Source organism: Toxorhynchites rutilus, chromosome 3, assembly GCF_029784135.1.
Source record: "Toxorhynchites rutilus septentrionalis strain SRP chromosome 3, ASM2978413v1, whole genome shotgun sequence".
In the NCBI taxonomy this organism is placed as follows: Eukaryota; Metazoa; Arthropoda; class Insecta; order Diptera; family Culicidae; genus Toxorhynchites; species Toxorhynchites rutilus.
Genome location: NC_073746.1, coordinates 187,741,119 through 187,754,100, shown reverse-complemented (window position 1 = coordinate 187,754,100; position 12,982 = coordinate 187,741,119). Strand labels below are relative to the sequence as shown.

General features: G+C 36.6%; 2 protein-coding genes across 2 annotated transcripts; one reads left to right on the top strand and one right to left on the bottom strand.

Annotated features, from left to right (window-relative positions):
* Window positions 1-9,489: 9,489 nt before the first annotated feature.
* On the top strand, window positions 9,490-11,066 carry LOC129776681 (60S ribosomal protein L12). Its single transcript, XM_055782474.1, has 3 exons — window positions 9,490-9,649; window positions 9,800-9,873; window positions 10,616-11,066. The coding sequence occupies exons 1-3, from the start codon at window positions 9,613-9,615 to the stop codon at window positions 11,000-11,002; spliced, it is 498 nt and encodes a 165-aa protein (XP_055638449.1). The 5' UTR covers window positions 9,490-9,612; the 3' UTR covers window positions 11,003-11,066.
* Window positions 11,067-11,496: 430 nt separating this feature from the next.
* On the bottom strand, window positions 11,497-12,375 carry LOC129778153 (DNA-directed RNA polymerases I, II, and III subunit RPABC1). Its single transcript, XM_055784887.1, has 2 exons — window positions 12,070-12,375; window positions 11,497-12,010 (listed from the first exon to the last, which is right to left on the bottom strand). Exons 1-2 carry the CDS (start codon window positions 12,213-12,215, stop codon window positions 11,524-11,526), a joined length of 633 nt encoding a protein of 210 aa, XP_055640862.1. The 5' UTR covers window positions 12,216-12,375; the 3' UTR covers window positions 11,497-11,523.
* Window positions 12,376-12,982: the final 607 nt, after the last annotated feature.

The window sequence follows — 12,982 nt, the reverse complement described above, 5'->3', positions numbered from 1 at the left end:
ACAGCAGTCTTTATAGCATAATCTTTATTTTTAGATTTTCCAAAACTATACCCGTAGCTTGACAGTTCAGTATAGTTGTATTGGTGAACCCGAGTGCGAACCCAACAGCTTTTGGGTTGAACCTAGTGCGAAACTAGGTTGAAACAGAGGGAATAAAAAAACGTTCTGACAGCAGTTAGGTTGAAACTGAACAAAAACGAATTCGATATTAGTTGAGACGTTTTCATTTCGTGTCTGGTTTCCATCTGATGCGATGCCATGAATGTTCGGCACCCAGCAAAAGGGTGACTCATCGTCGGGGTGATCTGTGTTAATGGTGCTGATTGTTGCTGTTGTTATTATTGCTGCTGGTGTTGCCTTTCGTTTCGGTCGTCGTCGTATATCGGTGGTCGAATGAAAAGTGTATGAATATGCGTGAGTCGCGCTAGTCTTATGAGAAATAAGTTTGTGTGTGGCTTCAATGGGCGTGACCAAAAATACGAAATTATTCCTTTGAAGACGGTACATATATACTATCGTAAAATCGATCTATACGAAATCATTTATGCATATCAGGCTGATGCAGTTTGTGAGTCACTTGAACACATAAACTGAATCAATGTAGTACTGCAAAAATTGAATCGTATTATATTGTAATTTAGGCCATATTACAGCATATTAGGGATTTCACATATCAAGATCCGCGATGTATGTACAGTATCGACATCTGGTGGTGATATGGTGATTTAGGAAGGCAAATTAATTCTACTAGATCTGCAGGCCCGAAAACATCTTTCAATTGGAAACATTTGAATGAAAATTTCGACTCCATGTTATATATATAACTAGCTGATATACAGCATTATGAATCCCATATTTTGGGTGGTCGATTATGCACCTAACTGGCATATACATGCAAAAGTGGAGGTGGTATACATGCATGACAATTGCTTAAGAAATAGTTTGGATGAATATACGACTTACACAAGCGTCTGGTACGACTATTGTCATACGTATATACGATTTACTACAGATAAACAAAAAACGAATGGCGGAAATGTTCGTGAGGTTATAATTATTTTTATAACCCCCCGAATCGCCATTCATATATATGACAACATTTATGTTCGTAGAAATAGGAATTATTCAATTGTCTTTTAGTGGGATAGGGGTATAAATATTTAGAATGAGTAATGGTGTTGGTAAAGAAAATTTGCTCCGATGTGATTCGAAATCAGGTTGTTTGGATGATAAGTAACAGCTACTCAGCAAACATTAAATCGTAGAACTTTTGCACATGCTTGATATATAAATTCGTATCAAATTTCAATCGTATTAAATATCAATCATAGGATGTATCATGTGTATCCGAAATCGTATGAAATACAAAAACATGATTTCTATATCATTGATGGATTAAGTCGTATATCGATATTACAATCATACTAGTATCGCGATATACAGTATCATATACGCACATTATATTATTTTTATATGGCATTGTCGGATCAAAACGCATATCAGTGTAAAAAGCAACTTATATCGTTATATACATGCCATGCATTATGCCTTATCGCCCCCACTTTTGCGAGTATATGCCAGTTATATGCATCATATATCACCCAAAAGTGTCTTGCGTCCAATGATGGCTATTCATAACATTTAAGATGGATGGAACGATATATCAAAATAAATGTTCAACTCTATACATATTAAACGCTTCATCAAGTAAGAGCTGAGTCGATCACCTATTGCAATCGTATTGCTGCATAATCATAATTATTTTTACACATTTTTGGTAATATTAGATTGAATTTGTTATTTTTTCAATTATTAATTATCTCGAATTTTATACTTGCATTCACACTTCTAGCGATACGATTTTGTTCCATCAATCTAATACGACCTTGTCCATAACAAATAATGGCAGTATGATTAGAGGGATACAGGATGGACAGACTGATTATGACAGATTATCGCGAGATATCGAGCACCATTGTAAAGAGCTGCACTGAAAAATATCGCGAGTGAGTATATCGCATGCGATTAAAAGACTGCTTTGTAAGGCCATGTTCTCACTGCAGCGGGGCGTCAACGTGGCGTGAGCGGAATGTGTTCACTTCTCGCCACGATATTTTAATAGCGAATTCGTTTTTGTTCAGCTTCAACCCGAGTGCCACACTAATTGCTGTCAAAAGGTTTTTTTATTCACTCAGTTTCAACCTAGTGTCGCACTGGGTTCGCTCCGAAAGCTGTTAGTTTCGCACTGAGATGTTTCACGGGTTGGCACTCGGGTTCACCAATACAACTATACTGAGCTGTCAAGTTCCGAGTATTGTGTTGGAAAATCTAAAAATGAAACTATGAAAATGGAAAACCTGCTGCTTTTGCTTTTGTATTATTGGAATCTTAATTCAATTCGGATTCTGATTTCGAAGAGTTTATTCGCGTAGACGGCGAAAATAATGATGGATATTAAGTTGGAATAAACATGCTTTCAAAATCAAAATTATGAATGAAAATTGACTTTAACGTATCGAATATTTATTTTATGTGATGAAATAAGGGTTTTTTTATCGACATCGCAAAAACACATTGAACGAAAAATATGTCTAATGATGATTTTATATTTTAATAGTAATTATTTGTGGAACAAATAGGAAATGCATCGACAAATGGTTAAGTGAGTGTCTACATGTGTTAAGATGGCCGTACACTGTTTGACCGTAGGTCAAATATTTGACATTTTTTGACAGAAAAATTTTGGTGAAAATTTAGTACAAATTTCGTGTTTGACAACAATATTTTACAACCATAATTACACCTTTTTGTTTTTGTAAAAAATTTGACGTAAAACTATTTGGCGAAATACAGCTATTTGGAATGAATGACAAACACGGTTATCACATAGTACACTGTTTGTCGAGTCGGATACTATCTTGTATGCGTGCGCTGTCATTTTTCAAAGTAAACAATATTGTAGATGAAAATGGCTACTGTCGCTGAAGACGTCATATGGTGCTATAGAATTGGTCCTGACAGCTACACCTATGATAATCGAAGATAGATCTGAAGAACAAAAACGGTTCCTTTACCGCAGCTTGCAGCAGCAGATACTGACCGTGATCGTGCGATTCATCATTTGGCCATGCAAGCAGCAGAAAAGTGGCTGTTTGTATGAAACAGCGCCATTTAAGCCTGACAAGTGACAAGTGATCCGTGGTGGAACAGAATCGGTATATTGCCACACCCGTCCCGACAGGGCCTATTACCCATGTTTCATGTGGACGGTGATGCTCATGCAAGTCCTGCTAATCGAAAAACAGTAACGCGGCAACTATCTCGGTCGGTAGCTGAATCGGAAGATGGCGATAAATCTGGTACAATTCTTAGACACACTGCCAGCAGCAGCATTAACGGAGGAGAATCTGAGTACAGCAGCTTTTGATCATTTCGTCCTAATACTTATGATAGACATACAGCTGTACTACCGTTGTACTTCGAAAATTGTATATCTGTCACCATGTACAGCGCTAGAACCATGCAAGCAACTCGGTACAATCGCTGTATCTGTACCGACCTGTTTCACCGTTGTACATAGTTACAGCTGTACTGTGCGCAGCGCCATAGACGGTTAGTGGTGGGTAGCATGAACAAACCGAATCAAAACACTTGGTAAACACTCCTTTCATTGGCTTTATCTTGAGTTAAGAACTCAGATTGGAAGCTTGTTTGTTGTGTTTGATAGTTTAGACGGCAAATTAAAACCTTTTACATTGAAATATGTGGTAAAAATTGGTCAAATTTGCGATTGTCAGTTTGACATGCGGTAAAATGTAGAACCAAAGTATGTGTGTCATGCTACCGTGGTACCTGTACAACGCTGTACTAGTACAACGCTAGTACAGCTGTATGTCTGTCCATGATATAAGAGTGTTATACTTATGACAGACATACAACTGTACTTGCGCTGTACTTCGAAAATTGTATGTCTGTCACTATGTACAGCGCTAGAACCATGCAAGCAACTCGGTACAATCGCTGTATCTGTACCGAGATGTTTTACCACTGTACATGGCTACAGTTGTACTGTGCGCAGCGCCATAGACGGTTAGTGGTGGGTAGCATGAACAAATCGAATCAAAACACTTGGTAAACGTCCTTTTTATTGACTTTCTCTTGAGCTAATAACTCAGATTGGAAACTTGTTTGTTGTGTTTGATAGTATAGACACTAAATAAAAACCTTTTTCATTGAAATATGTGGTGAAAATTGGAAAATTTTCTGATTGTCAGTTTGACGTACGGTACAATGTACAACCAAAGTATGTCTGTCATGGTACGATGGTACCTGTACAACGCTGTACACGTACAAAGCTAGTACAGCTGTATGTCTGTCCATGATATTAAGCGCAAACCTAAGATTTCATATGGCAGGCATTGTACCAGAGAAATGTTGATACGTAGCAACCAGCACAACCAAAGAGAATTTGAAGAGCAAACCATTGAACAAATTATCGCAATGGTTGCGAAGAAAACATGGGGAGAAGTAAATAAACAGTATACTACTTATCAAAAGGGCGACACATACATAACTGTGATGACTGTTTATCGATTTGCGCGAAAGGTCTATTAAAAACACATTAAGGGTGCATTTTTGATTTTCTGTTTTCAGTTGAATTCGCGAGTTACATGTAACATCGTTCATGAGCTATGCTTAAGATTTTTTATAAACACACGTAACTTTTTTTTTATTAGAATAAACACAAATTTTACTAAAAATCGGAGCAAAAAATATAAATCTAAGCTCGACCCGATTCCGACTGATGAAAATTTCAGGCAGATGAAACATATTTGCACCTAAATATTAATCTATTAGTTTTTTAACCTTCTTCATGAACTTCTTGATCGCATCCACTAACATAGTGTTGTACCAACACATCATTGATTGCCTGGGATGCGTTGATCCAGGTCTGTAGCGATTTATCCGAAGCATTCTCGATAGTCTGGAGGATCTTTTCCTCGTACTTCTTGAAGCCGCCATCCTCTCCGACCCTTTTTGGCCATAAAAATATCCACACAACCAAGGTACCCTGTAATTTCGAATTCTTCGCCCGAGTCGTCGGGATTCCACAAACCTATAAGTTAATCATAAAAGAGAAAATATTCTTCTATAGAAAATATAACTTATCTTCCTGTCATAATGCAAAATGTAGAAATGTTTACCAAGTATGAATTACAGGTGTACAGATTAATATATTATGTGCACTATTTGAGCATCCAGAAATGTCTAACCGTAATGATCTGAAATATAAATGAATCTCAAATTACATAATAATCTAATATAGAAAATATCAAACTTACCTTTCTGCCATATTGCGAAATGTTTACTAATGTTTACTTTAGGGCATGAATGCCAGGTGCACGGATTGATCCGTTTTGCTCTTTTTTATGTGTCTCAGACTTAAAATTCATTGTATCATTTCGTTGGAGTTAATAAAATAAAAAGAGTGACAAACTCACCTCAACAATTTAGATAGAAAATACATATCACACCGATTTCCACTGATTTGGAAATGAATGAATAAAAATTAGAATAAAAAAGATCTGGCATCCCTTTTTGCAGTTTTATTTGCCACTTGCCACTTTGTTTGCAATTCTTCAATTATCAACACTGCCAAACATCAAAAATACAAAAAATTGACTGGAATATTTAACGTACGTCAGTACACGGTTTGACAAAATGGTCTAAAAAAGTTTAAGCAAACAAGTACTAAATATTTGCTCGTCGTATTTTGTGTCGAATATATTTGACCAGTACACGTTGATCAAATTTTATCTGTCGAAAATCGTCAAATATTTGGCATCGGTCAAACAGTGTATGAGCATCCTTAAGGTGGCCGTACACTGTTTGCCCGGAGGTCAAATATTTGATATTTTTTGACATATAAGGTTTGATTTGATATTTGTACAAACGCTATTTTGTTTGCCACTCTTCAATTTCCAACAGTAGTAAACAATATCAAACACCGAACAAGGAAAAAATCAACTGAAATATTCAAGGTAACCTAACCATATACCGACAGGTTCGAAGAACAGACTGAAAAAATATTTTAGGCATCCAATAATTTAATATTTGCTTGTCGTGTTTTGTGTAGAATATATTTGATCAGTACACGTTGGACAAAATTTATCTGTCAAAAAGAGTCAAATATTTGGCTTCGGTCAAACAGTGTATGAGCACCCTTATACCAGGGACAGACATACAGCTGTACTTGCGTTGTACGTGTACAGCGTTGTACAGGTACCATCGTACCGTGACAGACATACTTTGGTTGTACATTATACCGTATGTCAAACTGACAATCAGATATTTTTCCAATTTCCACCACATATTTCAATGAAAAAGGTTTTTATTTAGTGTCTAAACTATCAAACACAATAAAAAAGTTTCCAATCTGAGTTATTAACTTAAAAGAAAGTCAATGAAAAGAACGTTTATCAAGTGATTTGATTCTGCTTGTTCATGCTACCCACCACTAACCGTCTATGGCGCTGCGCACAGTACAACTGTAGCCATGTACAGCGGTAAAACAGGTCGGTACAGGTACAGCGATTGTACCGAGTTGCTTGCATGGTTCTAGCGCTGTACATGGTGACAGACATACAATTTTCGAAGTACAACGCAAGTACAGTTGTATGTCTGTCATAAGTATAACACTCTTATATCATGGACAGACATACAGCTGTACTAGCGTTGTACATCCCAGCAAACATTAGATCGTATAATTTTGCACGTGCCAAGTCTTACAAGAAATCCGAATAAATCATAATCGCATTTAATATCAATCAAAGTATGTATCGTGTATATTTGAAATCGCATAAAATGTAAAAACTCGATTTTATATACCAATATTAAATTAAGTCGCAATTCGGTATAATAAACATCAATTTTATGATGTATATTGTCGTAAAATATATTTAATCCGCATCATATGCGTATATTACGCTGATGCAGTTTATGTGTCGTATAAGCGTATAATTTAAATCGATTCAGTACTGTAGTAAATCGTGTTGCATGCTGAAGAAAATCATGAAACAGTAATCATATTAGATCCTAATAAAGAACATATTACATCATATTGAAATGTAAATGAAATGCTGATGCACTTGAAAGTTTTAACCGCTGTTGAATTAAATTTCAGATAGACGCGCGAGATAGCTGGTGGATGATAATCCAGACGACCGGAGTTCGAACCCACATCGGAGCAGTTTTCACCAAACATCAATCTGTGCCATTTTAAACATTCATATTCCACTCCCAACATAAGTCAATCAATCAATTAATATTTCTACGAACATAAATACTCATATATAAAAATGACGATTCGAGAGGTTATAATTTATAATAAACATTTCACGAAAATATTTTACGCCATTTGTTTTTTTTCTATGTCTGTAATAAATCGTATATGAGTATGGCAAAAGTCGTATTTGGTGCTTTGACAATTCATGAATATATTCATATTAGATCGCAATTCAATTCCAACATAATCGCTATTATAGCCGGTCAAAGTGTATGTATATGACCTCCACTTTTGCATGCATATGCCAGTTAGGCGCATTATATGCCAACCAAATTTTAGGGCATATGATGTTATATATACGCTTGTTATGCGATTTAATGTTTGCTGGGTGATGTTATATATACGCTTGTTATGCGATTTAATGTTTGCTGGGATGGCAAATGCTTACCGAATTTGTTTGGATGAATATGCAACTTTGACCGGCTATAATAGCGAATATGTTGGAATTGAATTGCGATCTAATATGAATATATTCATGAATTGTCAAAGCACCAAATACGACTTTTTCCATACTTTTATACGATTTATTACAGACATAGAAAAAAACAAATGGCGCAAAATATTTTCGTGAAATGTTTATTACAACCTCACGAACCGCCATTTTTATATATGAGTATTTATGTTCGTAGTAATAATAATTGTTTGATTGACTCGTGTTGGGAGTGGAATATGAATGTTTAAAATGCCACAAATTGATGTTTGGTGAAAACTGCTCCGATGTGGGTTCGATGTAATATGTTCTTTATTAGGATTTAATTCGATTTACTGTTTCATGATTTTCTCCAGCATGCAATACGATTTACTAAAGTACTAAATCGATTTAAATTATACGCTTATACGACACACAAACTGCATCAGCGTAATATACGCATATGATGCGGATTAAATATATTTAACGACAATGTACATCATAAAATTGATGTTTATTATACCGAATTGCGACTTAATTTGATAATGGTATATAAAATCGAGTTTTTACATTTTATGCGATTTCAAATATACACGATACATACTTTGATTGATATTATATGCGATTATGATTTAAGTGCGATTCACATACAACATCCACGTCACGTTCACACCAGGTCACGTCACGTTACGTCTATTATTCTCCCATGCAATCCTTATGAAAACATTCACATACACCAGCAACGGAAACTTCGACTTATCGTTGATGGTGTATGTGAATGCTTCCATAAGAATTGCATGGGAGAATAATTGACGCATCGTGACGGGACGGAACGTGAACGTGACGTGGATGTTGTATGTGAATCGCACTTTATTCGGATTTCTTGTAAGACTTGCACGTGCAAAATTATACGATTTAATGTTTTCTGGGAAGCCACGCTGACGCCCCGCTGCCGTGAGAACAAGACCTAATACTTATGACAGACATACAGCTGTACAACCGTTGTACTTCGGAAATTGTATGTCTGTCACCATGTACAGCTCTAGAACCATGCAAGCAACTCGGTACAATCGCTGTACCTGTACCGACCTATTTTTCCGCTGTACATGGCTACAGTTGTACTGTGCGCAGCGCCATAGACGGTTAGTGGTGGGTAGCATGAACAAAACGAATCAAAACATTTGGTATACATTCTTTGCATTGACTTTCTCTTGAGTTAATAACTCAAATTGGAAACATATTTGTTGTGTTCGATAATTTAGACGCTAAATAAAAACCCTTTTCATTGAAATATTGGTGAAAATACAATGCAATAAATTCAAACTTCTGATTGTCAGTCTGACATGCGGTACAATGTACAACCAAAGTATGTGTGTCATGCTATCGTGGTACCTGTACAACGCTGTACACGTACAGCGCTAGTACAGTTGTATGTCTGTCCATGGTATAAAGGAAGTATTACAGGTCAAAATCGCTTCTAATGGGACACTGAGTGGTGCCTCGGCATGTCGCATTAAATGTAAAATATGTACTGTATTGCAAATCTCCTTCTTCAGAACTCATTTCTGTTTTACATTCGATCATGAGCAATGCTGGTCAGAAAACGAACAATGTTTCTAAATCGGGTGGCGAGAGAAAAAAAATGAGTAGAATGTTTTACAAAGCTGTTGGTAGCATTGGTAACAACGAAATGAGTAGAGCTGTCAAAAACAGTACTGCCGGAAACTGAACTGTCAAACCAAAAACTGTCAAAGTAAATCTCTTTCTTTCTCTTTCCGGCATCGGCAGCAATTGTGTGAACACACTTTTGTGGAGTTGATAGTAGTTTTTATTAGAAATCTAGTAATTCATCCTCAAGATGCCACCAAAATTCGATCCCACTGAAATTAAACACGGTTAGTTGATGAGTGATGTGTATGAAATATAAATTTTACGCAGGGTTCTATGTACATTATCTCGAAAATGGAATGCTCTAGTTTGGGGTTCAGCGTCTAGCTATATCTTCTGCCTGATGAAAGTGAATAATTCTTGGTTTTACATTCTAGTTTATCTGAGATGTGTTGGCGGAGAAGTTGGTGCCACTTCATCGTTGGCCCCCAAAATTGGACCGCTCGGTTTGGTAAGTTTGTTTACAAATTTTGTGCTTTATTATTCTTTTTTTGTAGAACATGTGCACGATATTGGCGGCGACATACGTATACATATTTTGTAATACACATCAGATCCATCACTTGCCAGCGATAAAATTCAAGAACCCTTTTCCTGTTGGCTACCGATTCGAGCACAAGGCTATATCCCAAGTAACTCTTTCAGAAGCGAGAACATTTCACATTTACTCGGAATGGATGTGACCAATTGTATTCATCAGTGATCCAAGATGTAGACATACAAAACATTGTTGTCATCCACATGTACCTCATATGGTGGTCATAAGCAAGTGCAACGATTTTGAAAGTCATTCAGATTAGCTCTATTCAGTAATTCGCTAATTCAATGTTCCCAATCCAAAGAAGATTGTTGATTTATCCTTTGAACAACTCCGATTTATTGACCGACTTCGTTCTCTGTGTTGTTATTCCTAGACCGAGTATTATGAAACATTTTGTCATCTGAATGTATTTTCTATGACTGATACGAACTCTGGAGCATTTCCGTTCACAGCCGCTTCATAATTTTAATGAAATGAATGAGTATTAAGACGAACAAAATCGTGATGGAATTGTTGGTTGCTCGAAGCTCAATTGATGGGATCCTTTTGATCACAATCAAATAAAGAACAGTATCAATGTGCATAATTTTTTTTTGAAGAATTTGATCGTTTATTTAGAGATGGCTAATTTTTGTTTTACTTGTTATTTCAGTCGCCGAAAAAAATTGGTGATGACATTGCCAAAGCCACCGGAGACTGGAAGGGTCTGAAAATCACCGTTTGTCTGACAATCCAAAACAGACAGGCGGCTATTTCTGTGGTACCATCAGCTGCTTCCCTAATCGTGAAAGCCCTCAAAGAACCACCACGTGATAGGAAGAAGGTGAAGAACATCAAACACAGCGGAAACATTACATTCGACGATGTAATCAATATTGCTCGAGTGATGCGACCACGCTCAATGGCCAGAGAATTGTCCGGAACCTGCAAGGAAGTGCTTGGTACTGCTCACAGTGTTGGTTGCACAATCGACGGACGCGCGCCTCACGATGTTATCGAGGACATCAATAGCGGAGCTGTTGAATGTCCATCGGAATAAATTTTCTGAAGTACATAAACACGGTGATATCGAAAAAGTCCAATAAAAACTATTAATAAATAAATATGTCTTTTCTGTCTATAAAGTATCACTTGCGTTCTTTAATCTTTTTTTAACACTTACATTCCCCTTTACTCTCCGCTACAAGTAAAGTGAGATGGCAAAGTTTTTCGCTTTATTCTGGAAACCTTCCTTACTTTTTAGCTCCTATTTGATATTGAGTTGAGTTGATAAAATGGGGATCTAATGACAAGCTATGGTCACGCTATTCACTTTCCAGTCAAATATAACTAATCAGAAGTTTCAAATAAAATGGTTATATAAAAAATGTTTTAGAGTATATTTACTCATTTTACTAGTTAATTCTCGAAATTTCAACATTTATTAGTAATTTTAATAGTAATAGTAATTAGTAATGGATTTATTACTAAACTTTTTCTACATCAGTGGAAGGAGCAAGTTATTAAAAGGGGATTTTCTTTCTAAAGATATCGTTTTGTTTAATTCGTCGGTCCTTTTATTTAGCAAACTAATCTATAGGAAATGTATCTCCCAGCAGTCTCAGAAGGTCGAATAATTTTAACCACCTGTCCTCGCTTTAGACCGAAATATCGAGCAACTGGATCTCCCGCTTGAATTCTCATCAACATGTTTTCCTTCAGTTTATAACGTGCGAGTAGCTCTTGCTTTTCCTCGGGAGTCATGACCACATGCTCCGGAACTAATTCGTGCTCGGTAATATTGATGAGAAGTTCTGACTCGAGGAATTGTTCCAAAATGTATTTGGGCGCCATGTCAACCAGCGATTGTTTCGCCGATGGAGTCATTCCAGCCTGCACTACCACTATAGCTCTATGAATGTTTTCCTCTTGCATCCGTGTACAATATGTTTTGATAGTTTTTATACCAATTTTCGGCTCATCCGGAAAGAAAACAAACATTTGATCGGTAGGATCATCGTTATGTGCCACAAGCACAATCAGATCCGATCTCGCTGGCCGTTTTTCGCTAAGAAAATAACATAGTTTAACATAACGACGAAGCAAAACAAAAATAACGAGAATTACCTTGGTTTATCTCCAAACTGTTCCTTGAATTGTTCCAGAGTTTGGTCCAACTCATCTTGTGTCACTAGATAGCCTCTGTCGTGGCTTAACTGCATGACAGTTTTGCGAATCCTCCAAAGTTTGTATGTTTCCGCGTCGTCATCCATCACAGCCCAAGTTGTTTTACCGTGGAAATTAAATATCTACTGTATTCGGATACTCCGGCGTCCGCGTTTTATGAAACAACTATTCAGCACTAGAATTACCGACAGCTTATGCCTGAAATAAATACAATCAACGGTGAGAATCACTACAATCCGTGAAGTTGTCAATTTTTACACTGTGATTTTAAATATGTCGATGTTTTGAAATATTTTAAAGCTACACTCACGATAAATACAATACGGTACCGCGACTTATGAGAAAGGCCTTTCAGCCGTCTTGGATTTTCCGCAGTGTGCGTACTCTTGACAATCAGCAATATTTTGATATATATGTTTTTTTGTTTTTGTGTGTGGAATTGTTTTGGTTATTAATATTTCGAATTTCTGCAGGGTGAGAGTGTTGATGGATAAGGGCAAAATTGTGATGGTAAAATGACTGGAACTGTGGCAATAAGAGATCATTGAAAAATTGAAAGTTAAGTCTTTTACGGATAAAGCTAGGTTTGTAATATACTCTATCTTATTTTATGTATCAGCTCAAGAGAAAAAATCGAATCTCGGTGTTCGTTGGTGATGGGAAATAAATCAATGGCTGTAAAACGCGGAAAAAATATCTCCATCCCCGACCGACACCGAGAGTCGATTTATTCTCTTGACACGGTTAATTTTTACCCATCGTCGGTTAATTGTTCGATTAATTCAAACAATCGCTTATCTGAAATTCAAAGGTCACGACTTTAATTTAATGGGATTTAGGCAGGCAGTTGTAC